The sequence below is a fragment of the Pelophylax lessonae genome (genome assembly GCF_965119305.1).
Source record: "Pelophylax lessonae genome assembly, chromosome: 2".
In the NCBI taxonomy this organism is placed as follows: Eukaryota; Metazoa; Chordata; class Amphibia; order Anura; family Ranidae; genus Pelophylax; species Pelophylax lessonae.
This window is the reverse complement of record NC_138769.1, coordinates 578,474,853-578,493,584: the sequence shown is the minus strand read 5'-3', so window position 1 is coordinate 578,493,584 and position 18,732 is coordinate 578,474,853. Positions and strand designations below refer to the sequence as shown.

Sequence of the window (18,732 nt, the reverse complement as noted above, 5' to 3'; positions counted from 1 at the left end):
CACTCCGTACTGTGAGATCCATGGATGAGCCAAGCACTAAATCTGTGACACATCTTGAGGAAGTCACTGCAGAAAGTTACTTTATTTTCCTGTGGTAATGAGTATGTGAATCATGCCTGCTGGAGTCACCCCGCAGTTCGATGCCGAGTGTATTGTTGGGTGGAGAGCAGGGCAGAAGCAGATATCAGTCAACCTGCTATAGCTGTGCCACAAGCTGATGGAAAGAGTCAGATGTGGTGGCTTCGAAGGCATAAATATGGAAGTCAACGTCTTCCTCATAGGCATATAGAAGAGCATGTACAGAATGGCTTTGGAGGACATCCAGGATCGGCCAATATTGTGTTGCCACTCAGAATAGGGAAGCCCAGTGAAAAGTCAGGATTTACTAACAATTTACTTACAGTAAAAAACATGAATGATAGAAAAGTTATGCAGCCAGGAAGTTATGCATTTTACATGTAATGACACAAAAAAATGGGTTTGAGTTACTAATACTTTAAGTGAATCTGAATGGGGCATATAGTTATTCTTTTGATAAATGGATGTAGTGTAGATCAGGCATGTCCAACCTGCGTCCCACTGCCCCCTGACAATTTTTTTGAGGAAGAAAGTCGGGTCGGGGGCACGGCCACAGCAGCTTCCAACTGTAGGCAGAGGCTGCCTCGGAGGGGAGGGGGGAGGCGAGCATTTGCAGTGTTTCTGACTCCTACCACCATGACCACTTCAAATCACTGAGGTGGTCATGATGGTTAGAGTGTTCCTTTATTATCTCTCAGAAGAAGTAAACCTCCGTATACTGATTCCATTTCATTTGACCATCCTCTAGTTGTTAAGTTAGTGCGGGGGTGGGGGGGGGGCGGTTTTGCGGGAAGGGTGCGGCGGCATTTTATTACTTATATACCTTAACTATAGTATATATTTTACATGCGGCCCAAGAAAATTTCTCTACACTCATTGTGGCCCAGAGAAGCCAAAAGGTTGGACACCCATGTTGTAGATAAATCAGCTTACTGCATATAACCTCGTTGGTGTGTGTTAAGCCGGCCATACACTAGTAGATTTTAGAACAAGTGCGTTTGTATAAACATTCCTCTTTAAATTCTCCGTACATTCGATAACCTGACAAATGTTATTTAAAAGTGCTTCAAAATTTCCTTTGCTTTTAACATTCGGTTTTGGAATGAATGAAAAACACACACAATGTAAGAAATGAATTTGTTCGAAGAAAAATGTCCTTCCTGCTTCTTTGAATTTTCTTATCTTTGAGGTTACAAATGAGCATCAATTTGACTCCAAAAACATTTAGAAAATCAAATGAACCCTCCTAAATTGGAAGTCTATTAGTGTGTGGCCAATTTTAGTATTATGGTTATTAAACATTTATGTCTGTGTTAAGAATTCAGTTAAATTTGTACATGAGGGCAGCCATATTTGCCTTTTGTTTTGTACTACCCCAAATGTTGTAGAGTTAAGCCCTGCACACAAAGACTGAATATCGTCCAAAATTAGCCAGTACAGTAGATACCAGTAGTTACTGGTCGTCATTCGGCCCGTGTGAACAGGTCCTTGTTTAACAGAAGTCGATCTCAAGACTGGCTTCTCTTGAAACGAGCATGCTGGACAACCATCATCTGATCAGCCAATGGCTGCCAGCTCTAACCACTGTGTTCTGGTGGATAGGGGGCGGCCCCATCCCCGGGAGGACCCACAGCCCTCCCCCTGTCAGAACACAATAGCACAGCAGGGAGATCACTGCACTAACATCGAATAATTAGTACAGAGACCTCCTTGCGAGCTGGTCAATTTTTTTTTTTGTTCAACCCACGTACAAGGCTTTAGTCTGTATTCATGTTAAACACTCATAATCCTAGCAGTAGCCAGAAGTAATTAAAGACACTGGAACAATTTTTTAAAAAGTTGTAGCACTTAAAGAGGAACAGCAGTCTGCTCACATGATTCGTAATAAAAACATCTGTGCCATTCTGAAGCTTCCCTCCAACCACTTTGTATAATATTTTATATATAATGTAAATCTGTACTTGCCAAATATGCTGCAGAAATCTCCCTCCACCAAGTCTGGCTGCAGCCATTTTAACTGTGGGCAGCTGAAGCTGCTGCCTGTTCACTTCCTGGATTTACACAGACACACAGAGGCACCCAGAGACAAGCACACACATACAGTGCCTTGCGAAAGTATTCGGCCCCCTTGAACTTTTCAACCTTTTGCCACATTTCAGGCTTCAAACATAAAGATATAAAACTGTAATTTTTTGTGAAGAATCAACAACAAGTGGGACACAATCATGAAGTGGAACGCAATTTATTGGATATTTCAAACTTTTTTAACAAATAAAAAACTGAAAAATTGGGCGTGCAAAATTATTCAGCCCCCTTAAGTTAATACTTTGTAGCGCCACCTTTTGCTGCGATTACAGCTGTAAGTCGCTTGGTGTATGTCTCTATCAGTTTTGCACATCGAGAGACTGAAATTTTTGCCCATTCCTCCTTGCAAAACAGCTCCAAGCTCAGTGAGGTTGGATGGAGAGCGTTTGTGAACAGCAGTTTTCAGTTCTTTCCACAGATTCTCGATTGGATTCAGGTCTGGACTTTGACTTGGCCATTCTAACACCTGGATATGTTTATTTGTGAACCATTCCATTGTAGATTTTGCTTTATGTTTTGGATCATTGTCTTGTTGGAAGACAAATCTCCGTCCCAGTCTCAGGTCTTTTGCAGACTCCATCAGGTTTTCTTCCAGAATGGTCCTGTATTTGGCTCCATCCATCTTCCCATCAATTTTAACCATCTTCTCTGTCCCTGCTGAAGAAAAGCAGGCCCAAACCATGATGCTGCCGCCACCATGTTTGACAGTGGGGATGGTGTGTTCAGGGTGATGAGCTGTGTTGCTTTTACGCCAAACATAACGTTTTGCATTGTTGCCAAAAAGTTTGATTTTTGTTTCATCTGACCAGAGCACCTTCTTCCACATGTTTGGTGTGTCTCCCAGGTGGCTTGTGGCCAACTTTAAATGACACTTTTTATGGATATCTTTTAAGAAATGGCTTTCTTTTTGCCACTCTTCCATAAAGGCCAAATTTGTGCAGTATACGACTGATTGTTGTCCTATGGACAGAGTCTCCCACCTCAGCTGTAGATCTCTTCAATTCATCCAGAGTGATCATGGGCCTCTTGGCTGCATCTCTGATCAGTCTTTTCCTTGTATGATCTGAAAGTTTAGAGGGACGGCTTTAAACTTCTCCACAACAGTATCTCGGACCTGCCTGGTGTGTTCCTTGTTCTTCATGATGCTCTCTGCACTTTAAACGGACCTCTGAGACTATCACAGTGCAGGTGCATTTATACGGAGACTTTATTACACACAGGTGGATTCTATTAATCATCATTAGTCATTTAGGTCAACATTGGATCATTAAGTCCCGGTTCACACTAGGGCGACCTGTGAGGCGACCTGGTCGCCTCACAGGTCTCCGCCGGTCGCCTCCCATAGGGAAGCTGCGGACCCGTTTTAATAGGAGCGACACAAGTCGCTCCGACCTAGAAAAAGGGTCCGGAGCTTCTTTGGGGCGACCAGGAGGCAGCCGCCATAGACTTCAATGTTATGAAGTCCGTGGCGGCCGCTCCGAGGTCGCGGCACGCTGCTCGCACCGCGACCTCGGAGGTCGCGGTGCGAAGCAGCGTCGCCCCCTATGTGAACGGGGCCTCAGAGATCCTCACTGAACTTCTGGAGAGAGTTTGCTGCACTGAAAGTAAAGTGGCTGAATAATGTTGCATGCCCAATTTTTCAGTTTTTTATTTGTTAACAAAGTTTGAAATATCCAATAAATTTTGTTCCACTTCACTTTGACTGTGTCCCACTTGTTGTTGGTTCTTCACAAAAAATTACAGTTTTATATCTTTATGTTTGAAGCCTGAAATGTGGCTACACATATATACAGACACATATTTACAGACAGACACACTCACACCACTGCTTGCTTGCACATTTCTCCTCTGTTGATGAATTCACATGGATCTCTGCAGTCTCCTCCTATCTCTGCCCTCATCCAGCCCCCTCCAGCTCTGCAGTTCTTGTTGGCCTGTGACTCATCCCTCCTCGACTCTCCTGCCCCCCCCCCCTTTTGCTGGCAAACTCTTACAAGAGTTAGAGAGAAATCTGTGCATGATGTCATTAGCCTAGGCTTATGACCAGACACGAAAGAGGAAGTGGGCTGTATTTACTGGAAGAAAAAATGTTTTACTATCAAAAGTTAAAACAGCAAGGGCATAGGATTTAATAGATGGAAAGCTGAAAAAATGGCTGAAGGTCCACTCAAAAATCACACTTCTTGTTACTCAATAAATTTAAATTACCATCACTATTTTGCTTCATAACTACGATGAGCGATGCCATTTCTGGGTCCATTCGGAGCATTTTTTAATTATATAGCACATTACCATAATGTCTCTTCAACAAGTTGTCATTTAGGTTTAATTCCAATGAGTGAAATTCCCTTGAACTGCCTTGTTGGCTCCAAAATGCATAGACTTAAGCCTCGTACACATGCAACGATTGTTGGCCGTGAATTTTTGGCCAACGTCCGATCGGCCGATAGATGACAGAATATGGTTCTGATAAACACCAGCACTTTTGTGATTTGTATCTAATGGAGATAGTTTAATTAGAACAGGTTATTATATATTTAAATTGAATCCTGTTTAAAAAAAGTTTACCCACAGTAGGTTCAATCGTGGGTGGTCTTCGACATGTGTGACTGAGAACCACTGGTCTGAACATGGTGCAATGGTTGCAGATCCATTGCTTGTTGGGGTCATTTCCTTTCCAAATATTTTTTCTTTAAACTAAAATAAGAAAATCAGTTTGAAAAAAAGACCTGATTTTTTAAATTGTATTTATTTTTTTAACAAGAGCAGTTTGAACTTGCTTGTAATGAAAATTTGTTAACTGCCTATCAAGCTTGCAGCCTCTAAAAAGACGCCTGCTAAATTATCTAAAGTGGTGGTTTTAACCACTTGCCGACCGGTCACGTTGACCGTACTGCGGCAAAGTGGCTCGATATTGTCCAGCGAAGTAGACTTACGTCGCTGGACTCCTCCACTTGTGGGCGGCGCGCGCGTGCCGCCGGATGCTCGCTCCCGCTGTATTCAGTCACAGCGGGAGTCGGGCCAGGGGAAGAGAGGTGGTGATCACCGCCGCTCTTCCCCGATCGTCGGGGATCGAGTGTGGAAATCCGCCCGCTTGTGTAAACAAAGCGGGCGGATCTCCTAAGTGACAGGCAGGGACAGATTGCAGGGTTCAGCATAGCTGAACCTGCGATCTGTGCCTGTGTCACACAGTCCCCTCCCCCCACACACGTTAGTAAGCACCAGGCATACATTAACCCCTTGATCACCAATAAAAGTTAACCCCTTCCCTGCCAGTGTCATTTTTACAGTAACAGTGCATATATATAGCACTGATTACTGTAGTAATGTCACTGGTACCCCCAAAAGTGTCAAAAATGTCAGTCAAGGGTCCGATCTGTCCGCCACAATGTCGCAGTCCCGCAAAAAAAAAAATTGCAGATGGCCGCCATTGCTAGTTAAAAAAAAAAACAATAAAAATGACATAAATTTCCCATACTTAGTAAACTCAATAACTTTTGCGCAAACCAATCAAAATACGCTTATTGCGATTTTTTTTTACCAAAAATATGTAGCAGAAAACAAATCGGCCTAAAATGTTAAAAAATTTAGATTTTTACATTTTTTTGGGGGGAATTTCATATAAAAAAATGGGAAAAATATTGTTTTTTTTTCAAAATTGTCACTCTTTTTTTGTTTATAGCGCAAAAAGAAAAATCGCACAGGTGATTAAATACCACCAAAAGAAAGCTCTATTTGTGGGTAAAAAAAGGACATACGTTTAATTTGGGTACAGCATCGCACAACCGCGCAATTGTCCATTAAAGTAACACAGTGCCGAATCGCAAAATATGGCCTGGTCAGGAATGGGGTAAAATCTTCCGGTCTTAAAGCTGTTAAAAATACGCTCATTGAGAATTTTTTTGTCAAAGACATGTAGCTAAATACATTTTGGCCTAAATATATGACAACAATTGAATATATTGGATATTTTTTAACTGTCAAAGTAGAAAAATATTGTTATTTTTTCAAAATTTTCGCATTTTTTTATTAATATCGCAAAAAATAAAAAGCGCATAGGTGATCAAATACCACCAAAAGAAAGCTCTGTTTGTGGGAAAAAAGGACGTAAATTTTGTTTGGGTACGGTGTTGCATGACCGCGCAATTGTCAGTTAAATTCGCACAGTGCAGAATCGCAAAAAGTGGCCTGGACGTAGGACAGCAAAATCCTCCGGTGGTAAATTGGTTAAAGCCCTGCCAGCTACCATAACTAGAGATCGACCGATTATCGGCAACACCGATATGTCGGGGGGCGATATGCACTTTCCCCGATATATCTGTATCGGCCTTTGGATTTATCGATATTGCCGATATTTCTGGAAAGTGCTGTACCGGGGGGAATGCCTGCATCTAGAGGCATCACCATGGTACCGGTGTCCATAGCCGACGGTCGGCTGACTTGTAATGACAACCGATGCGGCTGAGAAGCCGCACGGCTGTCATTACAAGGAGTGGGAGGGGACGCCCCCTCCCGCCGCCTTCCACGGCTTGCCTGGGTCTCACATCCTACCTCCACCGCCGCCATATAGAAGACCAAGGTCTCCATGTAAAAAACCCGGAAGTGATGTCATGACATCACTTCCAGGTACTCGGAACCAAATTAAAAAAAACTGACAGCATTCAAAACAGCCAAACTTGGCGTTTTTAATGCTTTTCAGTGCTGAGGAGGGGTTTGGGGTCTTGTAGACCCCCAGATCCCCACACAAGAAGTACCTTTAGAAAAAAAAATAATTTTTTTACATGTCCGAAAATATCGGCTGATACCGATATCCGATGACTAAAATATCGGTATCGGCATTAAAAAAACGATATCGGTCGATCACTAACCAAAACCAACATTTCAATCCAACAGATGAAGAAGACCATTACAATGAACCAGGCAACTACAATCCTGAAATAACAGGGGTCTCTCACAACCCATTTCATGCATGTTGCACTGCAGTAGACAGTGTCAGTATTACAGCAGCAGCATGTAGAAGAGCTCTGACAGTCGCAGAGGGCCTGTTCACACCACAATGCACAGGTTTTAATGCATTCAGGCGCGTTTCAGTGGCAACCAATTCATCCTAAAATTTTTTTGCACACAGGCCTGCTGAGCACATTTACTGTAATTGCTAGCATATTTTCTCTACCCAGCCAGGTGCAGCGTACAGCCTACCATTGACATGAATGGCTGTGAGCTGCTGTACACATCTATACAGTTTTCCATTATACATGATGCAGCATATGAATGCAGTTCACTATATATGGGCATTGGGGTGCAATTAGCAATAAATAGCAAGGCACCACAACATGTACAGTGTGTTAAGGCACTTTTTATACCATGTGCTTTGGTGTGAACAAGCTCTGAAAGCGTTAGATTAGACCAAAAAAAGAAATCTGACCTTTGAAAGCTGATTTCTAAATTGTTTACCTTTACTGTGCAAATACTTAATTCTGAGTTGCGATATGGGCATGCTTTTGTTAGTAAGTTCTAGACATATGCCGGTTTTCGGTAATTCGATATATCGCGGTATTGCATAGCCACGGTATTGTTATTGTGGCATTTTTAAAATACGAGTTTCTCTGCTCCTGGGTCTGACTTGTGAATTGATACATTTCAGTGAGCTGGATGACTCATTCACTCACACAGCTAACGCCTTTCAGCATTAAGTCTCCTAACTATAAACAAAAATGATTACATTGTATCTTTTCCTTCCCTCTGCCAGGGAGAAAGGAAGTTTAACCTCTTAAAGACTGGACCTTTTTCTGACACTTGTTGCTTGCAAGTTAAAATCAGTTTTTTTTTTGCTAGAAAAGTACTTAGAACCCCCAAACATTTTATATATTTTTTTAGCAGAGACCCTACAGAAAAAAATGGCGATTGTTGTAATATTTTATGTCACACTGTATTTGCACAGCAGTCTTTCAAACGCAATTAATAGACTTTAATGAATAAAAAAAAAAAAAAAAACGTAACAGTAAAGTTATCCCATTTTTTTTTTTTTTTACACAGAGAATCGTGAGAGAATCGTGATCTTTATTCCAAGCTAAAAAATCGTGATTCTCATTTTGGCCAGAATCGTGCAGCTCTAATATATATATATACACACACGCATAGCAGCCCACATTACATTATTATATAGCCATCAAGCAGTGTCTGGCCTACCTGGTGATGACTGGTCCTGGTGCTCTGATCCGATGGCCTGGTCTTTAAAGGGGCAAATCCTTGCGATCCAGAAGTGGTTAAACCTGCAGGAGGACCGGTGTTTTTATCTATTAATGACTTTACTATTGCTTTAGGCCTGGTTCACATGTATGCCGGTTGGTGGTTCACATGTGTGCTGGTTGGCGGTTCACATGTATGCGGGTTGGCGGCCCACATTTGCACAGGCATAGCAGCCCATTGATTTGAACGGGCTGCTATGCCCTCATTTCCTGCAGAAAAAAGGTGCATGCAGCATTTTTTTAAAATTCAGTGGCCTTGAAATCCATCCTGCTTTTGCACCATGCGACTAACCTGCAGTTCCTGCTCTGGCAAGCTTTCTGCATTTTTTGTATACGTGGGCACTTCATTTAAAAACAGTTTGCGTGTGCAGCAACGGCAGGTAAGTCGCATGGTGCAAAAGAAGGATGGATTTCATGGCCACTGCATTTTTTTAAATTCTGCATGCACCTTTTTTCAGCTGAAAACGCAGGCATAGCAGCTCAAGCCCATTCAAATCAATGGGCTGCTATGCCTGTGCAAATGTGGGCCTCCAACCCGCATACATGTGAACCAGGCCTAAAGCAATAGTAAAGTCATTAATAGATAAAAACACCGGTCCTCCTGCAGGTTTAACCAATTAATGACTTTACTATTGCTTTAGGCCTGGTTCACATGTATGCGGGTTGGGGGCCCACATTTGCACAGGCATATCAGCCCATTGATGTGAATGGGCTTGAGCTGCTATGCCTGCGTTTTCAGCTGAAAAAAGGTGCATGCAGAATTTAAAAAAATGCAGTGGCCATGAAATCCATCCTTCTTTTGCACCATGCGACTTACCTGCCGTTGCTGCACACGCAAACTGTTTTTAAATGCCGTGCCCACGTATACAAAAAATGCAGAAAGCTTGCCAGAGCAGGAACTGCAGGTTAGTCGCATGGTGCAAAAGCAGGATGGATTTCAAGGCCACTGAATTTTAAAAAAATGCTGCATGCACCTTTTTTCTGCGGAAAATGAGGGCATAGCAGCCCGTTCAAATCAATGGGCTGCTATGCCTGTGCAAATGTGGGCCGCCAACCCGCATACATGTGAACCGCCAACCCGCATACATGTGAACCACCAACCCGCATACATGTGAACCGCCAACCTGCATACATGTGAACCAGGCCTAAAGCAATAGTAAAGTAATTTATAAACAACACCTCCTTCAGGTTTAACCACTTCTTGACCACAAGGATTTGCCCTCTTAATGACCAGGCCATCGGATCGGAGCCGAGCGCCAGGACCAGTTATCACCAGTTAGGCCAGACACTGCTTGATGACCTATTTTAGGCCTGGTTCACAGAGTCTGTACTGACTGACTATATAATAATGTGCATAAGTGAACCAAAGCCCCTAAATTCAGCAATGAAATTGAAGTGAGGTGGAAATGTAATAATTTAAATTTAATAATAGAATACCGTGATAATACCGTATACCGTGGCAAAACCTTAATCAATTAATCGCAGCATGAAAATCTGATACCGTCACAAGCCTAGTAAGTTCAAGTGTTACTAAACCCACAACAGTAAAATCAGTCTGTATATGCAGTAAAGCATGCTTGTTATACTCACTGTAGAGCCTAAGGGGTTAATCCTCTGTATTGTGTAAAAAGGCTGTCTTCCACTGTCTCCTGGTAGAACAGAGCTTTGGGGGCAAGCTACACATGTTCAGTGTTGGTGTGTATTGCTAGAGAGTTGTTTTTTTTTTTTTTTGAGAGAGTGCATATGATCAGCACAGGGCCAATCAGCATTGTCCAAACAGAGTGTCAGGAGTCCTGCAGCCTTATAGGACAATCAGGGGAGAATGAAAACTCCTCCCACAAGCTTTAACTAGACACTGATAGAAGTCACAAGACTGCTTTATACTGCTGATGAAACGGTATTTAGCAGTTTATATTTACTAAAATTATTGCATTTCCATGTTCTGTGTACTGTGGGAGACCAGATATAGTGAATGCAGGGTCCTGGGTTAAGTAACACTTTAAGTGAGATTCCTTACAAATGTAGGTGACAGATGTTAATCATTCGAATATTACTGTAAGATAGAATTTAAGTAGGTAACCACATAAAGAAAAAAATGAGGAAAACTAAGCTACTGTGACATCCTGTGAAAAGTCAAAAAAGTAACCAGAATAGTGGTGTCACTTTGATCTTTTTTTTTTTTTTTTCTAGACTGCATGCTGTCATGATATTTTTATCTGTAGAATTAATGGTTAGAGAAAAACTAAAAATGAGTGAAAAAACAGGTGAATTCAATTGAAATTATTTTACTGACCTATTTCAAGTAGGCCTTCCCACTCAAAGTTAACCTTGCCCCCCTCCTCTGAAACATGAAAATCCCTCCTTTTTTTGGTTTATTTACCTTATTTTTAAAAAAAAATCAGGAACCCACTCCATCATCCTCCATTCTTGCCTAGGTGAGAATGGCATGCTCTGCTCCTGGTGCACCCAACGAAATGCACATCATATATCCCAGGAGGCATCGACTTCCGCTGGTTTGGGTGAATACGTATTGAGGACAACCCATGAGCGAATTTAAATCTAACAATCTCTTCTAGAGAAAAATACGCTGTTTTATACTGTTGTAGTGCATTTCATGCAATTGTCAAGTTTTTCTTTTCTAGATTTAGATAGAATAAGGATGGGTTAGAAGTTCTGTCAGTTTTGTATTACTGTCACCCTCTTGTGGAGCACCTACAGTGCCTTGAAAAAGTATTCATACCCCTTGAAATTTTCAACATTTTTTTCATGTTACAACCAAAAACGTAAATGCATTTTATTGGGATTTCTATGTGCTAGACCAACACAAAGTGGTACATAATTGTGAATTAGAAGAAACATGATAAATAGTTTTCAAAATTTTTAATAAATAATAAATATCTCAAAAGTGTGGCATGCATTTGTATTCTGCTCCCTTCACTTTGATACCTAAATAAAATCTAGTGGAACCATTGCCTTCACCTAATTAGTAAATAGAGCCCACCTGTGTGTAATTTAATCTGATTATAAATACAGCTGTTCTATGAAGCCCTCATAGGTTTATTAGAGAACCTTAGTGAACGAACAGCATCATGGAGGCCAAGGAACACACCAGATAGGTCAGAGAAAAAGTTGTGGAGAAGTTTTAAAATAGGTTTAGGTTTTTAAAATAATATCCCAAGCTTTGAACATCTCAAGGAGCACTGTTCAATCCATCATTCGAAAATGGAAAGAGTTAAGCCCCGTACACACGCACAGATTGTTGGCCAACTGATCGGCCAACTTTTGTCCAGTGTTGTTTGTTGGTTGAAATGTGCTCTAGACTTGCACTGGACTTTTGTTGGCCAACAAAAACCAACTTCAGAAGTGATGTCATGTTTTGGTTGACTTTCAGTGTGTTTTTTCTTCTCTGAGCATGCCCAGTCTTGCTCATCTGATTTTTGTCTGCCGAAATCTGTACTGACTGAGGAACAATCGGCCGTTCTTTGTTGGCCAACAAAAATTTTATAGCATGCACACCAGATTTTTTTCGGCCGAAAATTTGCAGTTGGTTGTCGGAAGCATCATACTAACACGCCAACAATCGGCAGATCGGACGTTGGCCAACAATTTACAGCCAACAATCTGTGCGTGTGTACGGGGCTTAAGGCACAACTGAAAACCTACCAAGACATGGCCGTCCACCTAAACTGACCGGCCGAGCAAGGTGAGGATTAATCAGAGAAGCAGCCAAGAGGCCCATGGTAACTCTGGAGGAGCTGCAGAGATCCACAGCTCAGGTGGGAGAATCTGTCCACAGACAAACTATTAGTCCTGCACTCCACAAATCTGGCCTTTATGGAAGAGTGGGAAGAAGAAAGCCATTGTTGAAAAAAAGCCATAAGAAGTCCCGTTTGCAGGTTGCTAGAAGCCATGTGGGGACAAAGCAAAGGTAGAAAGACGGTGCTCCGGTCAAATGAGACTAAAATTGAACTTTTTGGCCTAAAAGAAAAATTCTGTATGTGGTGGAAAACTAATACTGAACATCACCCTGAACACATCATCCCAACCATGAAACAAGGTGGTGGAAGCATGTTGAGGGGATGCTTTTCTTTAGCATTGACAGGGAAGCTGGTGAGAGTTGATGGGAGGATGGATGGAGCCAAATACAGAGCAATTTTAGAAGAAAACCTGTTAGAGTCATCAAAAGACTTGAGACTTGGGCAGAGGTTCACCTTACAGCAGGACAATGACCCTAAACATACACCCAGAGCTGCAATGGAATGGTTTAGATCAAAGCATATTCATCTGTTAGAATGGCCCAGTCAAAGTCCAGACCTAAATCCAATTGAGAATCTGTAAAAAAATGTGAAAACCATTTTTCATTTGACTTCCACTTCACAATTATGTGCCACATTGTGTTGATTTATTACACAAAATCCCAATAAAATACATTTACGTTTTTGGTTGTAACATGACAAAATGTGAAAAATGTCAAGAGGTATGAACACTTCTTTAAGGCACTGTATCGTTAACCGGTTATGGACTGCCCCACGCAGATATACAGCAGCAGGGTGGCCCTCCTGCGCGAAATCACTTGTACATGATTTCCTGCACTGTGTCTGGCGATCTGCTCCCGCTATAATTGTACATCAACGATCAACGGGTTCGGTGGATGCGATGTCTGCTTGGACACATCTATCATTGTCAGGAGAGGCAGAACGTCGGTCTGCCTAAGTAAACAAGGCAGACCTCCATTCTGTGAGAGGGAAAGATGGAGATCTTGTGATCCTGCTAAGCAGGAACAGGGATCTCTGTCTTCCCCCAGTCAAAGTGTCCCCCACACAGTTAGAAAGCGCTCCCTAGGAGCGCATTTAACACTTTGATTGCCCCTGATGTTAACCCCATCCTTGCCAGGACCATTAGTACAGTGACAGTGCATTTTTTTTAGCATCAATCACTGTTTTAGTGTCGCTGGTCCTCAAAAAGTGTCAGTTTTGTCTGCCGCATTGTCGCAGTCCCGCTAAAAATCACAGATCGCCGCCATTACTAGTAAAAAAATAAAAATAAATAAAAATTCAATAAATATATCACATGGTTTGTAGAGGCTATAATTTTTGCGCAAACCAATCAATGTACACTGATTGGGATTTTTTTTATGTAAAAATATGTAGCAGAATACATATTGGCCTAAATTGATGAAGAAATTAGATTTTTTTTTTTTTTTTGGGTATGTTTTATAGCATAAAGAAACAAATATTGTTTATTTTGTTTTCTTTGTTTCTAGCGCAAAAAATAAAAACCGCTGAGGTGATCAAATACCACCAAAAGAAAGCTCTATTTGTGGGAAAAAAAAGGACATCTATTTTATTTAAGTACACCGTTGCATGGCCCAATTGTCAGTTAAAGTAATGCAGTGCCGCATCGCAAAAAAAATGGCCTGGTCATGAAGGGGGGTGAACCTTCCAGGGCTGAAGTGGTTAAAGTTAATGTATTGCATACAAAGAGATCGACTGTATTACGCCCGTATGCTGTAGTCATGTTTATGACAGCACTGCCGTAGACACAAAAGTACAGCGGCACACAGCCATTCATGTCAATGACAGGCTGTATGCTGCACCTGGGCTGCCGAGGCGAAGGAAATTCACAGGGAAGTACGCTGAACTTGCTTGATTACTGCATATAAAACTTCAGATAATTCTGTAAGAAAAAAAACAAAAAACATTTAACAGCACTGGAAATCTGACCATATCAGGGAAAAGAATCCTTCCAAAGCCATAAATCACCAAACTTTTTTCCATAGCAGTGTACTCTGCCCTTTTCACATCAGCTCCCCCCCCCCCCCCCCACAGCAGTGTTCTCTGGCCCTCTCACATCACCTCCCCCCCCCCCACCTTCACATTACCTCCCCCCAACAGTAGTGTCTGCTGCCCATCTCACATCATCCCCCCCACAGCAGTGCCCTAGTGTCCTCCTCTGCCCCCACAGTAGTGCTCTCTGTCCCTTTACACCCCCTCCTCACACAGTAGGCATCCCTGCCATAGTAGTGTCCTCCTCTGCCCCCACAGTAGTGCTCTCTGTCCCTTTACACCCCCCTCCTCACACAGTAGGCATCCCTGCCATAGTAGTGTCCTCCTCTGCCCCCACAGTAGTGCTCTCTGTCCCTTTACACCCCCCTCCTCACACAGTAGGCATCCCTGCCATAGTAGTGTCCTCCTCTGCCCCCACAGTAGTGCTCTTTGTCCCTTTACACCCCCCTCCTCACACAGTAGGCATCCCTGCCATAGTAGTGTCCTCCTCTGCCCCCACAGTTGTGCTCTCTGTCCCTTTACACCCCCCTCCTCACACAGTAGGCATCCCTGCCATAGTAGTGTCCTCCTCTGCCAAAGTCGTGTACTCAGCCCTCTTACACATCACCCCCCCCCCCCCAACAGCACTGCCCTCCCACACCCCCCAAACAGTGCTCTCTGTCCCTTTACACCCCCCTCCTCACACAGTAGGCATCCCTGCCATAGTAGTGTCCTCCTCTGCCCCCACAGTAGTGCTCTTTGTCCCTTTACACCCCCCTCCTCACACAGTAGGCATCCCTGCCATAGTAGTGTCCTCCTCTGCCCCCACAGTAGTGCTCTCTGTCCCTTTACACCCCCCTCCTCACACAGTAGGCATCCCTGCCATAGTAGTGTCCTCCTCTGCCAAAGTCGTGTACTCAGCCCTCTTACACATCACCCCCCCCCCAACAGCACTGCCCTCCCACACCCCCCAAACAGTGCTCTCTGTCCCTTTACACCCCCCTCTTCACATAGTAGACATCCCTGCCCCTTTACATCACCACATCAACCCCCAACCCCCCCCCCCCAGGTAGTCATTTCTGTTCCATCACATCAACCCCCCCCCCCCCCCTTACACATACACACACACAGTAGTGCGCTCTGTCCCTTTTTACATCCCCCCACCCCTTTCCCCTCCAAAGTAGAGCTCTCTGTACGTTGAAATCAAGCAGTGTCGCCAACCTACCAGATTGAAATTTACTGACACGCCACCCAAAATTTACTGGCATAGCCAAGTTTTTACTGGCATTCCTGTAATTGAGTAACTGGCGTTACACAATTACAGTTTTAGGTGCAACATTTTGTATTTAGGCTACAGACTATTAGCAATGTGATTGTGATATTAAGGCAAACATGAATATATTATTTTGTTCAAGATAGTAAGAAAGTAGCTCAGGGACAGGACTCAGAAAAGCAATAAATTAGAATGGGCAGGCGCGCACACATGAAATTTACTCTCATAGTGACACTGACAGCAGTGTTCAGCAGCACAGATGATGATGACACCTCACCGACATGACACCTTCCCATCCTGAGTCACAGTAACAGTCTCTCTCCATGCCAGGTGGTCTCTTCAGTCTACTCCAAACCCAACCGCACTGACAGTCCTGCTCCTGACTTGCAGATCCGCATACGAGGACCCAGCCGCGCCGCTCCCTTGCACCATGACATCACACAACACGCTCAGGCACCTCCCTCCGCCAGACCTGTCACCCGCTGGCGCCGCCTGAACACACTGTAGCAGGCACTCGTATAGTCTCGGCTGCCTCCAGACTGGGACTGCACATGCACAGTTCCGAGCCAAGCATCACAGTCCTATTTATTACTGGCAACTGCTAGTAAAAATCCTGACGGCTGGCAAGACTAATATCAAGCATCCCCCGCTCCCCCATCCATCAGTGCCCCCTTCTCTCCACTATCTGACAGGTACACAGAGTAGAGAGCAGGAGGCAGGACAGAGCGAGAGGCACAGTAGCACTGCATGGAGGGCGGGAAGTTAATTTTGCAAGTTAGCAAGCTGGTGATTGTTTGCTAGGACCTCTCTGTGGACCTCTCTGTGTGCTGGCAACCAATCACATGCTAGTTAATCTGCAAAGTTATCTTGGGCAGTTTTGGCTCCCACCCTCCATGCAGTACTACTGTGCCTCTCACTCTTGATCTATCCTGCCTCCTTCTCTCCTCTCTGCTGTGATAATGACATCGGTGGAGGCAGGGGGACAGAACGAGTCCCTAAATTTGCACGACCATGGGTCCAATAGGACAGTGACTGTGTCCTGATATGGACATCGGTCCACCATTTAGTGATGCCTGTCATATACAGTATATTACTGCTGGTTCCTTTTACAATTATCTGGATGTAGCTAATTGTACCTTATAGAGGGGACATGTTCTGTTATAATAATTTCTTACACTTATATGGAAGATTATCAAATGAAATCTTCAACCGTTGTGTATATCCATTGAAAGGTTCATAAGGGAAAGTCACAACACTCTTCAGACTTTGTATTTGCGGGACTATTTTCCCTGCTCTAGCCCATCTTTGCTAGTGGAATAGTAGTTTTGGTGTGTGTTGCCAACTTGCCATAGGCATTTAGCAATCTGAATGCAGAACACTCCCGGAGAAGTTAGGGCTCAAGAGCACATGAAACATTCATCTGCTTATTTTATGCCCTCCTTTGTTCTTTCTTTCCAGCCTCATCAATATGATAATAAATCCTAAAAAATCGAAAATCCTTTCTGTTTTCAAGAAATACCCTATTTTAGATATCATTGCAGGCTCTCTGTGCTTTTCTATGCAATGCAGGCAGATCATTGCTAGTGGAAGGGACCAGCAGAGTGCTGTACATAGCTTCTGTAAAACATCATAGAATCCTGCCTTAGTACTAAAGAGCCCTCGGCCTCGATGCAAACAACGGGCTGGTTTTAGGAAGAAGTTATGCAAATATTAAAATGCCTTTATGAGTGGGTGTTTGGAGAAGTGAGCATTCCTAGGCAAACTTCATTTGCATGCAGACCTACCCTAGTTAAAGCTTATATTTAATGCTGAGTCTCCATAATTGAAAGAACTGAAAACCAATGAATGAAACAAGTGTGCCAGGGATAGCAAGACTGCAAAGGAAGGAGCTGTATGATAGTGGACATTCTCCAACCAAAATGTGTGGTGGGCTCCATCTGACTTGCTGCAGGTTCTAATGCACACTGTGAGAAGCTTGCAGTGTTAGTGAAAACAGAGTAAGCCATTTCAGTACAGGTGAGAAGCCTATAGAACTGAAGGTAGGGCTGAAGTTCCACTTTAATCACTTATTAGCATTTCTTTAGGGCTCTTTCACACGGGCGATCCGATCAGATCCGCCTGTCAGTTTTTTAGGCGGATCTGATCGGATCCTCCATGCAGCTCTATGGGGCATCGGGTGTCAGCGGAGACACCTCCGCTGATACCCGCTGCCATCCGCATCCGATCCTGTCCGTGAAATCTGGACGGATGGAAACCCTATTTTTCCATCCGTTCAGTAATCGGAGCGGATAGGATCGGATGGTCCGCTCTCATCCGATCCCCCAGCGGAGACGGAGTTGTCATCCGCCCGGCTCAGCGGGGATCGCGGATCGATCCCTGCTGAGCAACACGGATCCGCCGACGGAGCGGACCGTGTGAAAGAGCCCTTATCTCTTTTTGACAGGTCCTCATTTACAATACTTTATACTCTTAGATTATGAAGGTTAGCCCTTCAGGGGATGAAAGTTGTAAAAGTGTTTTCTTCTTTATTAGTCATTGATGTAACAGTTGATTTATGTAAATGGTATAATAGTGAACAGTTGTTTTGTTTTATTATTAGGTTATACAATCCAGCTGACAAGTTTATTGTTGCTGAAGCAAACTCTCCATTGCAATATCCAGTACAAGGCTTAGAGGTCCGACCACTGAAAACAATACTTATACCAGGTAAGTGACACATCACTAGCCAATTAACCTGGCCATGCATCTTAGTTCTAGATATGGTTCTACAGGCTTACAAACCCTGAAGTCCAATGCATGCAATTTTACCAGGTTTTGGTTCTTTGCTGGCTTTTGTTACCTATTGTCAATGAGAGCGGCCATTCCTTCAGAGCGCATGCGCCAGTGATGTCACTGGCTGCATGCAAAGTAAATATCTCCTAAATGGTGCATGTTTAGGAGATATTTACTGTACCTATAGGTAAGCCTTAATATAGGCTTACCTATAGGTACAATTTGTAGAGGAGGGTTTACTTCCTCTTTAACCACTTAAGCCCCGGAGGATTTGGCTGCTAAACGACCAGGGGGTATTTTGCGATTCGGCACTGCGTGACTTTAACGGACAATTGCGCGGTCGTGCGACGCTGTACCTAAACGAATTTGACGTCCTTTTTTCCCACAAACAGAGCTTTCTTTTGGTGGTATTTGATCACCTGTGCGCTTTTTACTTTTTGCGCTATAAACAAAAAAAGAGCGTAAATTTTGCAAAAATAACAATATTTTTCACATTTTTTTATATGAAATT

The 18,732-nt window shown here is 43.3% G+C and overlaps 1 protein-coding gene across 1 annotated transcript in view; it reads left to right on the top strand.

Moving 5' to 3' along the window:
* The window catches only part of B4GALNT1 (beta-1,4-N-acetyl-galactosaminyltransferase 1), a 306,925-nt gene that overhangs the window by 222,504 nt on the left and 65,689 nt on the right, over positions 1–18,732 (top strand). The window contains exon 5 of the mRNA XM_082244664.1: positions 18,049–18,155. Within this exon, the coding sequence (XP_082100790.1) occupies positions 18,049–18,155 (107 nt within the window). The remainder of the gene's footprint in view (positions 1–18,048; positions 18,156–18,732) is intronic.